Source organism: Cherax quadricarinatus, chromosome 28 (genome assembly GCF_038502225.1).
Source record: "Cherax quadricarinatus isolate ZL_2023a chromosome 28, ASM3850222v1, whole genome shotgun sequence".
Classification (NCBI taxonomy): Eukaryota; Metazoa; Arthropoda; class Malacostraca; order Decapoda; family Parastacidae; genus Cherax; species Cherax quadricarinatus.
Window position 1 is genome coordinate 5,051,284 of NC_091319.1, and position 19,644 is coordinate 5,070,927.

General features: G+C 48.9%; 1 protein-coding gene across 9 annotated transcripts in view; it reads left to right on the forward strand.

Moving 5' to 3' along the window:
• The window catches only part of LOC128693242 (uncharacterized), a 664,368-nt gene that overhangs the window by 303,788 nt on the left and 340,936 nt on the right, over positions 1-19,644 (forward strand). For all 9 annotated transcript variants that reach the window (XM_070089334.1, XM_070089338.1, XM_070089339.1 and 6 more), the window contains 2 exons: positions 2,918-5,647; positions 10,624-11,847. In XM_070089334.1, the coding sequence (XP_069945435.1) occupies positions 2,918-5,647; positions 10,624-11,847 (3,954 nt within the window). The remainder of the gene's footprint in view (positions 1-2,917; positions 5,648-10,623; positions 11,848-19,644) is intronic.

Here is a 19,644-nt window from a genome sequence, read left to right on the forward strand (position 1 = left end):
ATCCCCCACACACGACCTACACTCCTTCACATCCCCCACACACGACCTACACTCCTTCACATCTCCCACACACGACCTACACTCCTTCACATCCCCCACACACGACCTACACTCCCACACACACTCCTTCACATCTTCCACACACGACCTACACTCCTTCACATCCCCCACACACGACCTACACTCCTTCACATACACTCCTTCACACCCCCCCACACGCGACCTACACTCCTTCACATCTCCCACACACGACCACACTCCTTCACATCTCCCACACACGACCTACACTCCTTCACATCTACACTCCTTCACATCTCCCACACACGACCTACACTCCTTCACATCTCCCACACACGACCTACACTCCTTCACATCCCCCACACACGACCTACACTCCTTCACGTCTCCCACATACGACCTACACTCCTTCATATTCCCCACACACGACCTACACTCCTTCACATCCCCCACACACTACCTACACTCCTTCACATCTCCCACACACGACCTACACTCCTTCACATCTCCCACACACGACCTACACTCCTTCACATCCCCCACACACGACCTACACTCCTTCACATCTCCCACATACGACCTACACTCCTTCACATCCCCCACACACGACCTACACTCCTTCACATCCCCCACACACGACCTACACTCCTTCACATCCCTCACACACGACCTACACTCCTTCACATCCCCCACACACTACCTACACTCCTTCACATCTCCCACACACGACCTACACTCCTTCACATCTCCCACATACGACCTACACTCCTTCACATCTCCCACACACGACCTACACTCCTTCACATCTCCCACACACGACCTACACTCCTTCACATCTCCCACACACGACCTACACTCCTTCACATCTCCCACACACGACCTACACTCCTTCACATCTCCCACACACGACCTACACTCCTTCACATCTCCCACACACGACCTACACTCCTTCACATCTCCCACACACGACCTACACTCCTTCACATCCCCCACACACGACCTACACTCCTTCACATCTCCCACACACGACCTACACTCCTTCACATCCCCCACACACGACCTACACTCCTTCACACCCCCCCACACGCGACCTACACTCCTTCACAACCCCCCACACGACCTATACTCCTTCACATCCCTCACACACACACGACCTACACTCCTTCACATCCTCCCCACACACGACCCACACTCCTTCACATCCCCCACACACGACCTACACTCCTTCACATCCCTCACACACACACATGACCTACACTCCTTCACATCGCTCACACACACACACGACCTACACTCCTTCACATCCCCCACACACGACCTACACTCCTTCACATCCCCACACACGATCTACACTCCTTCACATCCCCCACACACGACCTACACTCCTTCACATCCCACACACGACCTACACTCCTTCACATCCCCCACACACGACCTACACTCCTTCACATCCCTCCCACACACGACCTACACTCCTTCACATCCCCCTCACACGACCTATACTCCTTCACATCCCCCACACACGACCTACACTCCTTCACATCCCTCACACACACACACACGACCTACACTCCTTCACATCCCTCACACACGACTACACTCCTTGACCTACACTCCTTCACATCGCTTCACATCTCCACACACACGACCTACACTCCTTCACATCTCCCACACACGACCTACACTCCTTCACATCTCCCACACACGACCTACACTCCTTCACATCTCCCACACACGACCTACACTCCTTCACATCTCCCACACACGACCTACACTCCTTCACATCCCCCACACACGACCTACAATCCTTCACATCCTTCACACACACACGTCCTACACTCCTTCACATCTCCCACACCCGACCGACACTCCTTCACATCTCCCACACACGACCTACACTCCTTCACATCCCCCACACACGACCTACACTCCTTCATATCTCCCACACACGACCTACACTCCTTCACATCCCCCACACACGACCCACACTCCTTCACATCCCCCACACACGACCTACACTCCTTCACAACCCCCCACACGACCTATACTCCTTCACATCCCTCACACACACACGACCTACACTCCTTCACATCCTCCCCATACACGACCTACACTTCTTCACATCCCCCCACACGACCTATACTCCTTCACATCTCTCACACACACACGACCTACACTCCTTCACATCCCCCACACACGACCTACACTCCTTCACATCCCCCACACACGACCTACACTCCTTCACATCCCTCACACGACCTATACTCCTTCACATCCCCCACACACGACCTACAATCCTTCACATCCTTCACACACACACGACCTACACTCCTTCACATCCCACTCACACGACCTACACTCCTTCACATCCCTCACACACACACACGACCTACACTCCTTCACATCCCTCACACACACACACGACCTACACTCCTTCACATCCCTCACACACACACACGACCTACACTCCTTCACATCCCTCACACACACACACGACCTACACTCCTTCACATCCCCCACAGCACTGTCTAATATTTATTAATCATATTTGAATGGTTTTACTGGGATATTCACTTGAGAAATGATCCCCAGACGCCTGTGATCATAAACAGTGAAGGTTATAGCCATTTAACTAGGATGAACGGTAATATATATGAAGATAATAAGTGGCATTGGCTAATATATTCTTCCATAGGAGCAAAATCTAAATTATCACTACGTCATTTCTGCTGTTGTACTTTGTTGGGTTATATTATTATTATTATTATTATTATTATTATTATTATTATTATTATTAATTATTTTAGGGGATCATGTAGCGGTGGCAAGATGTTGATGTAGTGACTGGAAAGTGATGAACTTGTTGAGTTAAGATTAACTTGCTTTTTTCGTGTTTCAGGAGGAGATCAACTCAGTGTTCGGCGAGAAAGAAGAGAGGCCAGACGACCAGGAGAACCACCCACGCCCACGCACGCCCGCACGCCCACCTTTGGCGGACGGACAGGGATCCCCGTCTAAAATACGCAAAGTTTACTCTAATGGTGGTAAGTGGGAAGGTGGCTGTGTCTGGCGTCGTGAGGCGTCCACCCCGCCCCCACTACCCAGACGCCGAGGCGGCGTCAGCTTCGTCAGGAAGAACCGTCGTGTCTCCGCGCCAGCCCTCGGTAGTGCTCGCAATGGTGGCTCCTCGCCGCCACCTTGGCAGCCCCGGACAGACCCACTCCTGCAGCAGTGGTCCTCGGGTCTGCTGAAGGACTTCCACTCCCTGGTGGAGGAAGAGATCCGTGCTCTACACAGCCACACTCCTCCGCCAGATACCGCCAACGGCTCTCTAGATTTCCGCTTCCAGAGCTTCTTGAGCGACGGAGGGCACGAGCTTGGAAGAGCCTCTGACAGCCCTGGAAACTGCCACGGTGGAAAGCGTGAGAGGTCAATAAGTGACCAGAATTATGGTGTACCACGACACACAGTAAGCCAGGCCACTCCTGCCCTCACCGACAAAATGGGTGCCACTCAAAGTGCAGGTCGGGGCGAGGCGTGGGCGGGGGAGCGGTCAGCGGCCTTCAAGACCTACACACTGCCTCGTAGTAGCGGTCACCGCAGCGTCAGTCTTAGCGGCGCCGGCGCCGTCACCTACCGCGTCTCCTCCGCCCACCCAGATGATACAGACGTCAGTTGTCAATTGCTGCGGGTCAACCCTCGCTTCTCACGCTCACACTCCTTGGACGAGGGGGCAGGACTTAGCCCCTGGGCGCTACACCACCTGTCTTCTATGGATGGCACCCACGCCAGGTCACCACCCACGCCCGTCCATGTAGGGAGCAGTGCCAGCCAATCTGCCCTCTACACTGTCTCTCACTCCGAGCCTCGGGATGTGCCCTCCGTGCCCCGAGCCCCTTCGGACATGGCTGAAAGGAGCTTGCCGGAGGGGCGCTACGGCAAGACTAGGAAGACGGGCTACGGGGAAAAAGACAACGAGCAGTTTCGGCCTGGTCTTGTGGAGCGGTACCAGATAAACGGCGGCAGCGGTGGTCTAGCTAATGGCTGGGCCGAGGCCACGAACTCTACCGACTTTGCCAAGCTTCGCAGAGTTTCCGAAAACTTCTTCGGCAATAACGGTTCCTCAGCTTTCACTCCGGAGGACCTGGGGAAGGGCGTGAGTGAGACGTGGGAGTGGGCGGATGAGGAGGGCGCCTGCAGCCTCACTGACCGACCCTGTGACCCAGCCACCTGTCCTCGGTGTTACGCCAAGATGGCTGCCTCCGCACCACAAGACAACTCCAAACAGGAGGACTTGCCGAGTCAGGGTGAAGCATCAGCGGTGTCGTCACCTTCTGGGGTAGCGGTGCCCGAGAACGAAGGTACGAGAGATGAAGTTGATGCTCAGTGTAGGGACAGTGTGTCTGTGTGTGTAACTCCCCCTGATACTGTAAATACAAGTTACTCTGACGAAGTGTATTTGTGTGAGATGTCTCCCGTTGAGAGAGAAATGACAAGTGAGAGAGTGTCGTGTAACAGAGAAGGGGTCGGGATGGGACGGAAGAGTGAACCTTCCCTGCTAAGTGTATTAGGTCTGCCAGGTCATCTGGACGGTCGCAGACACACACTGCCCGTTCCGAGGGCCTTCGGCAGTCTATCTCTGCTGACGGTGCCCGCCCCGATGTTTAACACCTCGTCCTGGGAGACTCTGCCCCCGGCTGACGAACTGGAGGTAGAGTTGGAGGAGAAGCCCATCACTGGGAGTGTAGTGAGACCCACCTCCCCCGCCTCCGCCAGTGTCACCTCCTCCCGCTCACTTAACTCGTCCCTCTCCTCCCTGTCGCACCTGAGTGTCCACCCGGACCACTCAGAGTGCGACTCATGGCCCTCGTCCCCCGTAGCCCAACAGTATCTCTCCCCCGACGTGTTCTTCGATCCTACTGCCATGACCGTCCCCTTCACATCCGAAGACCTAGCCTTCAAGGGCTGGCCCTACGAAGAAGAAGACGTGATCATGAATGAAAGGAAAGGAGGGGCAGGTGTTGCAAGAGAGTCATGCAGCGACACACATCTGTCTCAGATGAAGGCATCGAAGGAGAGGATGCCCTCCCCAGTCACTGGAGTACTGCAGCTGCCTCCCGCAGGCTTTCAAGACCGCGCGGACATCATCTTTTCCGTGTGTATTCCCGAAGACCGCAGGAAAGATAGACACAAGAGCAACCTTTCTTTCAGCTCCACGAATGAAAGTAGTGACATAAGTACCATATGCGATAAGTCGGAAGTGCACGTCAGTGATTCGAGAGACGAGGAAGTGACGACGCAACTTGCAACGGAGGAACCAGTGGACGCAGCTCATGACTCTCTGTGTGTCCACCTGGGCAATATTACCCTTCACGACGGAGACACCAAGGGTGACGTCACACCAACGAGACAGATGTTTGGACGGAGCGACACGAAGGACAGTGGTGTGACAGACCTCTCAAGCAGTGTGAAGGGCTCAGCGGCGTGCTGCTGGAGGAGGGACGAAGCGAGAGACAAGTTCGAGAGCGACCTTCTGCGGCCTCCTCCAAGGTATCGTAGCTACTCCTTGGACGAGACGCGCTCCTCTCTAAATAATCACATCAAGCTAGTGAACTCCGCCACACAGTCGGTAAGTTGAACAACATACCTTGGTGTGTGTGTGTGTGTACTCACCTAGTTGTACTCACCTAGTTGAGGTTGCGGGGGTCGAGTCCGAGCTCCTGGCCCCGCCTCTTCACTGATCGCTACTAGGTCACTCTCCCTGAGCCGTGAGCTTTATCATACCTCTGCTTAAAGCTATGTATGGATCCTGCCTCCACTACATCGCTTCCCAAACTATTCCACTTACTGACTACTCTGTGGCTGAAGAAATACTTCCTAACATCCCTGTGATTCATCTGTGTCTTTAGCTTCCAACTGTGTCCCCTTGTTACTGTGTCCAATCTCTGGAACATCCTGTCTTTGTCCACCTTGTCAATTCCTCTCAGTATTTTGTATGTTGTTATCATGTCCCCCCTATCTCTCCTGTCCTCCAGTGTCGTCAGGTGTGTGTGTGTGTGTGTGTGTGTGTGTGTCGTGCGGAATATGTAAAACTTGCGATCTTGGCTTAAATAGCAACGCTCATCTTGCCATATAAGACAAACGAAAATGATTTCACAAAAATCATTCTGAAACTAACGAAAAAAATATATTTCATTGCGTTTGTTTGGTATTAAATTATTATAAACGTATCTAAAATATATTTATTTGGAGTAGGCTAAAATAAATTGCGCTTGAATTATAAATCTTTACATTAACATCAATGAAAAAAATATATCTTTAAGCGTATAAGAGAAAACTTTAGAAAGGACTTAATTTTAAATGAGTTCTTGCTAATTGACCAGTTTTACCTATTAGGCACGATATATATATATATATATATATATATATATATATATATATATATATATATATATATATATATATATATATATATATATATATATATATATATAGCGAAAATGCATGACGCCTTAGACCACTAGACCACACAATCCTTAACAAGCAGCATATTATATTATTTTTTAGCTAGTACACAAACAGGGAGTAGAATGAAATTAGCTCAGAGGCGTCCACACCACCGTATGTCTTTCGATGGTGGATACAACATCTAGCTTGGCTAGATGCACCATTGTTGAGGATTGTGTGGTCTAGTGGTCTAAGACGTCATTCATTTTCGCTCACCATAGTAAAACTATTGATGTAATGTACATCGTTATTAAACCCGACGTTTGAAAGAATTCCCTCTCTCATCTCATAACTAAACAATAATATTTTCTGTATAAGTAAATGTAATGTACACACGAACATAAAAGTAATTTGTAAACAGTTTTATGGAGGCGTTCGAGGTGTTCAGTTGAGGTCACAACCTTTATATGGTCAAAGATTTGAAGATTATGTCGTGTGCTTGAGAGTAGAAATGGGAACAGTGAAATCTTGCTAAGATATGTGTGTGTGTGTGTGTGTGTGTGTGTGTGTGTGTGTGTGTGTGTGTGTGTGTGTGTGTACTCACCTAGTTATACTCACTAGTTGTGGTTGCAGGGGTCGAGTCACAGCTCCTGGTCCCACCTCTTCACTGGCCGCTGTTAGGTCACTCTTCCCACTCCACGAGCTTTATCATACCTCTTCTTAACCCTTAAACTGTTCAAAGGCAGATTCACGTTTACGTGCGTAGCTCTCCGACCTTGATTTTCTCCATCTGTAAGCATGTTAAAAAAAAAAACGTAGATCTACGTTCGGAGCGCTACGCGAGCGAACGTAGATCCACGTTTGGACAGTTTAAGGGTTAAAGTTATATGTGGATCCTGCCTCTACTACATCACTTCCCAGACTGTTCCACTTCCTGACAACTCTGTGACTGAATAAATACTTCCTAACATCCCTGTGATTCATCTAAGTCTTCAACTTTCAACTGTGACCCCCTATACAGTGTACGTTAGGCCCATACTGGTGTACAGGGGGGTCCTGAGCGATTCCTTATTAAGATGTCGGAATGCTGTTCTGAGGTTTGCTAGGCGCCCATATGCTGCAGCAGTTATATTTGTTTGATGTGCGCTTCAGGAGATGTGCCTGGTGTTATACTCACCCTAAGATCATTTTCCTTGAGTGAGGTTTGTAGTTTCTGGCCCCCTAGACTGTGCTTCGTCTGTGGTCTTCTTTGCCCTTCCCCAGTCTTCATGACTTTGCACTTGGTGGGGTTGAACTCCAGGAGCCAGTTGCTGGATCAGGCCTGCAGCCTGTCCAGATCTCTTTGTAGTTCTGCCTAGTCCTCGTCCGATTGAATTCTTCTCATCAGCTTCACATCATCTGCAAACAGGGACACTTTGGAGTCTATTCCTTCCGTCATGGTGTTCACAATTACCAGAAACAGCACCGGTCCTTGGACTGACCCCTGTGGCACCCCGCTCGTTACAGGCGCCCACTCTGACACCTGGCCACGTACCATGACTCGTCTTCCTGACAGGTATTCCCTGATCCATTGTAGTGCCTTCCCTTTGTGTGTGTGTGTGTGTGTGTGTGTGTGTGTGTGTGTGTGTGTGTGTGTGTGTGTGTGTGTGTGTGTGTGTGTGTGTGTGTGTGTGTGTCAGTGCATTGTGGTGTAGCCCAGGTCAATCATCACCAGGTGTTTTGCGTGGTCTCCACACCAGGTATGTTGTGTGGTCTATCAACACCAGGTATGTTGTGTGGTCTATCAACACCAGGTGTGTTGTGTGGTCTGTCAACACCAGGTGTGTTGTGTGGTCTGTCAACACCAGGTGTGTTGTGTGGTCTCTACACCAGGTGTGTTGTGTGGTCTCTACACCAGGTGTGTTGTGTGGTCTCTACACCAGGTGTGTTGTGTGGTCTCTACATCAGGTGTAAATAAAATGTGAAAGGTGGCTGTGTGAGCAATATGGAGGTAAAGCTGTATTTGGAGAGGTAGTGTGATGGAAGAGGTAGTGTGATGGAGGAGGTAGGAGAGATGGATGTTGGAGGGAAGACGGAGGTGGGTATGGACAGGGAGAGAGAGAGAGAGAGAGAGAGAGAGAGAGAGAGAGAGATGGAAGGTGTAGAAGGGAGGGAGGGCAGGAGAGCTGGATATGAGAGAAGTAGAATGGTAAATGAAGGTGGATGTGGAAGGATAGAGTGTTGGAGAAGGGAGGGTGGAAGGTTTTCATCAGTACTGTTGAGAAGTTGATGGTGCGTGTACTCACCTAGTTGAGGTTGCAGGGGTCGAGTCCAAGCTCCTGGTCCCGCCTCTTCACTAGTCGCTACTAGGTCACTCTCCCTGAACCGTGAGCTTTATCATACCTCTGCTTAAAGCTATGTGTGGATCCTGCCTCCACAACATCGCTTCCCAAACTATTCCACTTCTTGACTACTCTGTGGCTGAAGAAGTACTTCCTAACATCCCTGTGATTCATCTGTGTCTTCAACTTCCAACTGTGTCCCCTTGTTGCTGTGTCCTATCTCTGGAACATCCTGTCTTTGTCCACCTTGTCAGTTCCTCTCAGTATTTTGTATGTCGTTATTATGTCCTCTAGTGTCGTCAGGTTGATTTCCCTTAACCTCTCCTCGTAGGACATACCTCTTAGCTCTGGGACTAGTCTTGTTGCAAACCTTTGCACTTTCTCTAGTTTCTTTACGTGCTTGGCTAGGTGTGGGTTCCAAACTGGTGCCGCATACTCCAATATGGGCCTAACGTAGACGGTATACATGGTCCTGAACGATTCCTTATTAAGATGTCGGAATGCTGTTCTGAGGTTTGTCAGGCGTCCATATGCTGCAGCAGTTATTTGGTTGATGTGCGCTTCAGGAGATGTGCCTGGTGTTATACTCACCCCAAGATCTTTTTCCTTGAGTGAGGTTTGTAGTCTCTGGCCCCCTAGACTGTATTCTGTCTGCGGTCTTTTTTGCCCTTCCCAAATCTTCATGACTTTGCACTTGGTTGGGTTGAACTCCAGGAGCCAATTGCTGGACCAGGTCTGCAGCCTGTCCAGATCCCTTTGTAGTTCTGCCTGGTCTTCGATCGAATGAATTCTTCTCATCAACTTCACGTCATCAGCAAACAGGGACACTTCAGTCTATTCCTTCCGTCATGTCTTTCACAAATACCAGAATCAGCACTGGTCCTAGGACTGACCCCTGTGAGACCCCGCTGGTCACAGGTGCCCACTCTGACACCTCGCCACGTACCATGTGTGTGTGTACCATGTGTGTGTGTGTGTGTGTGTACTCACCTAGTTGTGGTTGCGGGGGTCGAGTCACAGCTCCTGGCCCCGCCTCTTCACCTGGCCGCTACCCGGTCACTCTTCTAGCTCCGTGAGCTGTATCATACCTTTTCTTAAAGCTGTGTGTGTGTGTGTGTGTGTGTGTGTGTGTGTGTGTGTGTGTGTGTGTGTGTGTGTGTGTGTGGTCTCCTCTCTCTGTCAGTCTTGGTCATAAATTATTCTTATTACATTCATGTGGAGTGCCAGTTGCATAGTTATCATACAGCACTAGGGAAAGACAAGCCCGAGTCCTCGCATCAAGAGCCCTTCACCGTCATGAGGGACCTCCCTTAAGGAGCCTCATTCATAATAAAAATCACTTCTTCCTCGTTTGATAATGTATCTTGCTCAGCCACAATACACTGTTTTTTTCATGATAGACAACATTTCCTCTTGCACTGGTGTGCAATATATTTCTCGAAGTTGTATTGTTATCTACATTTACGATGTTTATTTATTTGTAATATTTATTGTGTGTGTGGGGGGGTTAGGTACTATCTGTCAGATGCATTTGTCGATGCATACTTGGCCTCTTGTGTGTTTGTTACCGTCGTGTACTCACGTAATTGTGGTTGCAGGGGTCGAGACTCAGCTCCTGTGTATGCATGTGTGAGTGTGCATCTGTTTGAATTTGCAAATATACATTGTGTTTTACTTAGATAAGTTTCTATGTGTTTTGTGCGCTTGGAATAGTTTTTGTGTTCTTCCTACACAGCGTATTTACGGTGCCCATTAAATGATTCGTGTAATAGGGAACACTGCATATCAGTATTTCTGTGTTGTTGTTCCTTTATGTTAACACAACCTGTCGTTGCAGCATCATCCTGAGGCCCTGGACGACTTCCTGCGAGCTGTGGAGTCTAGGATCCGCCACGGCAGTGTTGATCATTCGTCCAGGGAGGTCTCTCTTCCTTACATCCCTCCGTCACCACTCTTCACTCCTGCCTCCACTCCTGCCTCCACCCCGGCCTCCACCCCGGCCTCCACCACCATCCATGACCTCTCATTTTCACCCACTGTGGTGCTGGACGCATGTACTCAGACTACGCCCTCACCCACGCCCCCGCCCGCTTCCAGGGCGTCGTCTGACACCTGGCTCAGTGATTGTGGCTGTGACGACTTGGCATCGATGGAGCCCTGCGCCTCGTCTCTGGCACTCAGTGCCACCGAAGACGACTACGGTGAGGATGAAGAAGACGATGACGACGATGATGACGACTGGTCTGCGGGCGTCTCTGTCTCTTCCTCGTCACCGCCACCCACACCCGCGTCCCTGCCTCGCGACGACTCCTCGCTGTCGCTGTCGGAGTCGCTAGACACACTGGACATCAACGGGGAGTCTGGGATCGGGACGGTGTCAACAAGACCGTCACTCAGCCCGCACCTGCAGGCAGCCCTCGACCTCTCAGGCTCCAACCTCTCCTCGGAGGACACGGGGCTGGAGAACAGCTTCGAACGACAGATCCGACGGTACATCCCGTACAACCGCAGCTGCAGGGAGAGCGAGCACAGCACGCACTACCGCAGGCGGCGCCCACGCCCGCGGCAACAAGAGCAGTGGGTGCGACGGGAGGACCAGACCACCCAGACTGATCCCGAGCCGCCCACGCTTTCTCACGCCCTCGAGGTAGGCGGCCACGACAGCCTCCGCGAGATCAGCGAGGAGCACCGTCACGGGCGGACAGAGGAACGTTCCGTGAGACACACACACAGCGAGCCCCGCCTCGACGCGCCCATCACGCCCATGGCGGGCGTGCTACGCATAGTGTGTAGTGAGGCCACCCTGCCTCCTCTCCCCTTCACCTCCCGCTCCCACTTCACGCCCTCGGCGCCTACGCTACCCACCCTGACGGAGGACAAGCCACCCATCGCTCCGTCAAAACCCCCGCGACCCCGTCACTTGTCTCTCTCCTCCTCTCACCAGCACCCATCTCAGGGGAAGGCGTGCTCTGCCCCCACCCTGGAGACCCGCTCCACTCACACTAACACCGCCCACACCCCGCCCACCACGCCCTCAGAGGACTCTTCAGGAGAGACGCCGGTGAGTACATTCATGTATAGTGCATGCACACACATATACTCTGGACTGTTACCCGGAGGTTATTACGGGGATCAACGCCCCCGCGGCCCGGTCCATGACCAGGCCTCCCGATGGATCAGGGCCTGATCAACTAGGCTGTTACTGCTGGCCGCACGCAGTCCAACGTACGAGCCACAGCCCGGCTGATCCGGCACTGACTTTAGGTATCTGTCCAGCTCTCTCTTGAAGGCAGCCAGGGGTTTATTGGCAATTCCCCTAATGCTTGATGGGAGGCTGTTAAACAGTTTTGGGCCCCGGACACTTATGGTGTTTTCCCTTAGTGTACCAATGGCGCCCCTACTTTTTATTGGGGGCATTTTGCATCGCCTGCCCAGTCTGTAGGGAGACTTTTGACAGTACTGTACAAGAGACTGGTACAAAAGCTACAGGAACAGGCAGGAATGACTGGGAAAGCACTACCGTGTGGATGAAGGCATACTTGACAGGAAGGAAACAACGAGTGTCTGTGAAGAGGTATAGGAATGGGTGCATGTAGCGAGTGGGGTTACACAAGAATTAGTATTAGGACCGGTGCTGTTTCATGTGTATGTCATCACCTCTTTATCACGCAAAATCAAGAAATTCGTTTGTAATATAAAGTAAATGTTTTGCAGACATTTTGTATTGGAAACCTTCAGGATGGATACCAAGGTCACAGGTCTTAAATATGTTCATCAGTGGTGCGGCTTAGTGGATCCAATACTGTGTTTTCTTCTTCATATTTTCTGAAGAGGAAAACCTCGGAAATCAGGACAGGTGGCTCAGGTGGTAGTGCCTTATACTTGTAATTGAGGGTCCAGAGTTTGATCCTGGTACGATTGGAAACTGTTGCACCGTTCTCCGAGCAGTAAATAGGTGTTTTCCCGAGAAGTTAGTAGGTGTTTTCCGAGTAGTAAGTAGGTGTTGCCCGCTTTAACAACCAGCCACTGTGTTTAGTAATTTAGGAAGATTTATAGTCTCTATAATTCAAGAAATAATTAGTTTTTATTTGATTATATTCCAAACATAACATAATCAAGAGCCTGGCAACACTTAACATTATAGGTTAATCCCTGGGTGAGTGCATGTCAGTACCATCTGTGTGCCAGCGTTTGTACTTTGCGTTTCCTTCTATCTGGTAACCCGAGAGTTCTCTCTCTTTTACTTCTTCTCTTTTTCTGCTTGTGGCCCAGGAGCTGGTGGATCACTTCAAACATCATTACCCACCTGGCAACTCTAAGTCTTGTGTCAACTTGTTTTCATCATTCTTAGCCCGAACTGAGGGATGTTCTGTATCACAAAAATGTGAGATGACCCAGTGTGGGAGAGTCCTGGAGGGAGGATGGCAACTCAGAGCTGAAAGTGATATGTCTTGGAACATGAAACAAATATATAAATAGACATCCCTCATCTAAATGATATCAGTTAAAAATATATGAGAGAAGGAGCACTGCAGCAGGTCTACTGGCTCATGCTAGGCAAGCCTAAGTTACCTAGTGGCCCAGTCCAGTCAGGTCCAACTCACACCCACCCACACCCACTCATGTATATGTCTAACCTATTTTTATAACAACAGAACGTTTTAGCGTCAATAATGTTACTTGGGAGTTTGTTCCACTCATCCACAACTCTTTTTGCCAAATCAGTGCTTTCCTATATCATTTCTAAATCTATTTTTTTCCAAGTTGAAACCATTGCTTCGAGTCCTAGCTCTTATGATTTTTACTTTTGACACACAAATAACCCGCACATAAAAGAGAGAAGCTTACGACGACGTTTCGGTCACACTAACAGAGGTGGAGCAGGACGGCTATATATAGGCAGGAAGAGGTGGAGGTAGTAGTAGTAGTATTTGTGTATCGTTCCAGTCACGGTATTGTGCCTTTTTGTTATTTACTTTTGACATTAATACCATGGATTACATGTGGTTATCATCACTTAAAAGAGTTCAAAAAGAAACAGCTTCAGATCGGAAGTAGGATTACCCAGTAATGTCAGTGTGAAGTGTTTAAATTGGTGTCCTGAGATGACGTATAATAGAAGGGTGAATATCGTCACGTAAGAGTTCCAGGAGTAACTTAAGTGTACAGCGGAAGGAAGACTTGAGACGCCGCGCTATTGAGTAATGAGCTGTATAGTCCTTGTGGCTTAGCGCTTCTTTTTGATTATAATAATAATATTGAGTAATGAGTCATTTGACCTCAGTGCGGCAATTTTGTTTGGGGTTTTCCTTCGCTTTTATCCGTTTTCTGTGATGGAGGAAAGATAGAAAATGCGCGAGTTTCTGCGCACAGACTTCACTAAATGTCTCATTACGGATAAAGAATGCGACGTGTGCTCCAGTGCCTTGAATCGAGTCTGAATGCCGTTCATTCCTCCAGGCGCTTTATGACCCCTACGGATTTAACCCTCCCCAGTGAATGTAATAACAATAATGTCCTATTACGGGGCCTTGAACGATATATATTGAACACAGCTTTAAGATAGAGTGCCAATCCTTGAACGATCTTTTCTACAGTGAACATGATACACTCTAGTTTGGAATCTTGCAGGATAAGTGGGTACTAAACAAACGTGGTGGAGTCTTGCAGGATAACTGGGTACTAAACACAGCTGGTGGAGTCTCGCAGGATAACTGGGTACTAAACATAGCTGGTGGAGTCTCGCAGGATAACTGGGTACTAAACACAGCTGGTGGAGTCTCGCAGGATAACTGGGTACTAAACACAGCTGGTGGAGTCTCGCAGGATAACTGGGTACTAAACACAGCTGGTGGAGTCTCGCAGGATAACTGGGTACTAAACACAGCTGGTGGAGTCTCGCAGGATAACTGGGTACTAAACATACCTGGTGGAGTCTCGCAGGATAACTGGGTACTAAACACAGCTGGTGGAGTCTCGCAGTATAACTGGGTACTAAACACAGCTGGTGGAGTCTCGCAGGATAACTGGGTACTAAACACAGCTGGTGGAGTCTCGCAGGATAACTGGGTACTAAACACAGCTGGTGGAGTCTCGCAGGATAACTGGGTACTAAACACAGCTGGTGGAGTCTCGCAGGATAACTGGGTACTAAACATACCTGGTGGAGTCTCGCAGGATAACTGGGTACTAAACACAGCTGGTGGAGTCTCGCAGGATAACTGGGTACTAAACACAGCTGGTGGAGTCTCGCAGGATAACTGGGTACTAAACATAGCTGGTGGAGTCTCGCAGGATAACTGGGTACTAAACACAGCTGGTGGAATCTCGCAGGATAACTGGGTACTAAACACAGCTGGTGGAGTCTCGCAGGATAACTGGGTACTAAACATAGCTGGTGGAGTCTCGCAGGATAACTGGGTACTAAACACAGCTGGTGGAGTCTCGCAGGATAACTGGGTACTAAACACAGCTGGTGGAGTCTCGCAGGATAACTGGGTACTAAACACAGCTGGTGGAGTCTCGCAGGATAACTGGGTACTAAACATAGCTGGTGGAGTCTCGCAGGATAACTGGGTACTAAACACAGCTGGTGGAGTCTCGCAGGATAACTGGGTACTAAACACAGCTGGTGGAGTCTCGCAGGATAACTGGGTACTAAACATAGCTGGTGGAGTCTCGCAGGATAACTGGGTACTAAACACAGCTGGTGGAGTCTCGCAGAATAACTGGGTACTAAACACAGCTGGTGGAGTCTCGCAGGATAACTGGGTACTAAACACAGCTGGTGGAGTCTCGCAGGATAACTGGGTACTAAACATAGCTGGTGGAGTCTCGCAGTATAACTGGGTACTAAACACAGCTGGTGGAGTCTCGCAGAATAACTGGGTACTAAACACAGCTGGTGGAGTCTCGCAGGATAACTGGGTACTAAACACAGCTGGTGGAGTCTCGCAGGATAACTGGGTACTAAACACAGCTGGTGGAGTCTCGCAGGATAACTGGGTACTAAACATAGCTGGTGGAGTCTCGCAGTATAACTGGGTACTAAACACAGCTGGTGGAGTCTCGCAGAATAACTGGGTACTAAACACAGCTGGTGGAGTCTCGCAGGATAACTGGGTACTAAACATAGCTGGTGGAGTCTCGCAGGATAACTGGGTACTAAACACAGCTGGTGGAGTCTCGCAGGATAACTGGGTACTAAACACAGCTGGTGGAGTCTCGCAGGATAACTGGGTACTAAACACAGCTGGTGGAGTCTTGTTAGGTAAGACACATATGCAACAGTTAGGTATCTTTATTTCGAAACGTTTCGCCTACACAGTAGGCTTCTTCAGTCGAGTACAGAAAAGTTGATAGAAGCAGAAGAGACTTGAAGACGATGTAATCAGTCCATCACCCTTAAAGTTTTGAGGTGGTCAGTCCCTCAGTCTGGAGAAGAGCATTTCAAACTTTGGAACAATACTCTTCTCCAGACTGAGGGACTGACCACCTCAAAACTTTAAGGGTGATGGACTGATTACATCGACTTCAAGTCTCTTCTGCTTCTATCAACTTTTCTGTACTCGACTGAAGAAGCCTACTGTGTAGGCGAAACGTTTCATAATAAAGATACCTAATTGTTGCATATGTGTCTTACCTAACAACCTGTCGGTATTTTATACCATTTTAATGGTGGAGTCTCGCAGGATAACTGGGTACTAAACATAGCTGGAGTCTCGCAGGATAACTGGGTACTAAACATAGCTGGAGTCTCGCAGGATAACTGGGTACTAAACATAGCTGGAGTCTCGCAGGATAACTGGGTACTAAACACAGCTGGTGGAGTCTTGCAGGATAACTGGGTACTAAACATAGCTGGTGGAGTCTCGCAGGATAACTGGGTACTAAACATAGCTGGAGTCTCGCAGGATAACTGGGTACTAAACATAGCTGGTGGAGTCTCGCAGGATAACTGGGTACTAAACACAGCTGGAGTCTCGCAGGATAACTGGGTACTAAACATAGCTGGTGGAGTCTCGCAGGATAACTGGGTACTAAACATAGCTGGTGGAGTCTCGCAGGATATCTGGGTACTAAACATATCTGGTGGAGTCTCGCAGGATAACTGGGTACTAAACATATCTGGTGGAGTCTCGCAGGATAACTGGGTACTAAACATAGCTGGTGGAGTCTCGCAGGATAACTGGGTACTAAACACAGCTGGTGGAGTGTCGCAGGATAACTGGGTACTAAACACAGCTGGTGGAGTCTCGCAGGATAACTGGGTACTAAACACAGCTGGTGGAGTCTCGCAGGATAACTGGGTACTAAACACAGCTGGTGGAGTCTCGCAGGATAACTGGGTACTAAACACAGCTTGTGGAGTCTTCAAGAAAAAACCAGACCACTACTTGTGCAAAGTGTCGGATCAACCAGGCTGTGATGGTCATGTGGGCTAACGGGTGACCAACAGCAGCAGCCTTCTGGTTGAAGAGGCAAGCAACAGAAAAGTTTGTACCTAGATAGGCCTGCGAGGGTAAGGGAAAAACTCGAAACTGGTCACAGGGAGCAGGTCACAAAAGATACGTCACATGAGACAAGTCACAAAAGATAGGTCACAGGAGACAGGTCACAAAAGATGGGCCACTGCAGATTACTGTATGTTAGCAGCAAGTTCATTTTCCCCTCACTTTCGCTAGACAGTTTTCACTTTCACATTTGACTTCTCGCTCCTCAAATTTCACGACTTTACCTTGTTTGGGTTTAGTTCCTTTAGCCACTTCTCTGACCACTCTGCAAGCCTGTTCAGGTCACCCTGGAACCTTTTCCTGCTCGCCTATGTTTTTATATCATGTAAAGCACACTCATGACTCGACTCTGTCCGCTCTGGGAGATCATTATCTTAAATTAGGAACAGTCGTGGCCCCAGTACCCATCCCTGAGGGACCGCCTGTTTATGTCCCTTGTTGGTTCTCCCCTATTCCTCCTTCCTCTTATCGCTTTACTCTCTTTTTTTTCTTCGTTATTTACGTAAGGTTAACTTCGTTATTTGTATAAAGTTAACTTTGTTATTTGTGTAAGGTTAACTTCATTATTTGTATAAGGTTAACTTCGTTATTTGTGTAAGGTTAACTTGGTTATTTGTGTAAGGTCAACTTCACTTCCTGAGTTTCCTCCTCCTTCCAATTTACTGTATCTCACTGCATCTCCCTCTCTCGCCACACCTCTGTGTGACCCATCATCACCCTGGCCACCCTCACTGTGTGTGTGTGTGTGTGTGTGTGTGTGTGTGTGCTCATGTGGTTGCAGAAGTCAAATTACAGCTCCTGGCTGTACTCGCCTATATGTGATTGCAGGTGTGTTGTGTGAGAGAGAGAGAAATAGAGATAGATAAATAGACAGATAGGTCGAGAGAGAGAGAGAGAGAGAGAGAGAGAGAGAGAGAGAGAGAGAGAGAGAGAGAGAGAGAGAGAGAGAGAGAAGCATGAGTGTGTGGGAGGTGGGCCAGGTGGTCGCTTGAAGGGTCACTAAATTCAAGTGGCAAGCTGGCACTGAGAATGCCAGGAGTTTTCAAGGAGAGAGAGAGAAAGAGAGAGCGAGAGAGAGTATACATGGTAATTTCCTAACAACTTACAAAGTGGGGTTAGGAGCTTAGACTTGAGTCCCACACAAATTCAAATCTGTGAGTATATTAGGATGGTAAAGTACACACCAGGAAGATTAAAAAACTGCAAACATAACAAAGGAAAGGTTTTGTAAATAAACATCTGAGGGAGCTGATGGGAACTATTTCTTCAGCAGCCCAGCTGAAGTAAGTGGATTTCAGAAAGAAAAAAAAATTGGGGGGTTACGGGGGGTCTTTGTGCACAAGGCTTGTGGATATGGCGCTTAGTTATGAATATAGTAATAATTTGTGCACAAGGAATGTCACTTAGAACATGCAGAAGCTTATAAATGTCGTAAGGTTGGCTACAGGACTAGACTCAGAGGTGAGGGTTGTGCACTGTGAGGGGAGACTAAAGACAGTGACGACTATGGAAGAGTTTTTAACATATGGGAGACAGTATGACCACATAAGTGGTAATATATTACTACATATCCACATGGATATGTGGGCCGTCGGGCCACCAACAGCAACAGCCTGGTCGACCAGTTACTCAACGACGAGGCCTGGCTGAAGGCCCGGCAACAGTAGGAAAACTCTCAAAGTATGTCGCAGGTAAAGCACATAAAAACAAATGATTCTTAGAGAAATTTTTCAGGCTAGATACATAGAGACTTCGAGAGGACAGGAAACCGCTGCAGTACAGTAGAAAAATTGACCAGACTGAATAATTTACAGCATTAAAGCAAGATATGACAAATCAAGATCTAGTGAGTTGGTTTAGCATTAAGAAGCGGGTCCAAGAGCTAGAACTCAACACATCCTCAGATAGGCTATTATGATCTAATTACTAATTTTGTAAGTTTTGAAACTACAGGGTTCAAACTACTGTACCTGGGTTACCACAGGTTACAAACTACTGTACCTGGGTCACCACAAGGTACAAACTACTGTACCTAGGTCACCACAGGGTACAAACTACTGAACATGGGTCACCACAGGGTACAAACACACAAACTACTGTACCTGGGTCACCACAGGGTTCAAACTACTGTACCTGGGTCACCACAGGGTACAAACTACTGTACCTGGGTCACCACAGGGTACAAACTACTGTACCTGGGTCACCACAGGGTACAAACTACTGTACCTGGGTCACCACAGGGTACAAACTACTGTACCTGGGTCACCACAGGGTACAAATTACTGTATCTGGGTCACCACAGGGTACAAACTACTGTACCTGGTTACAGGGTACAAACTACTGTA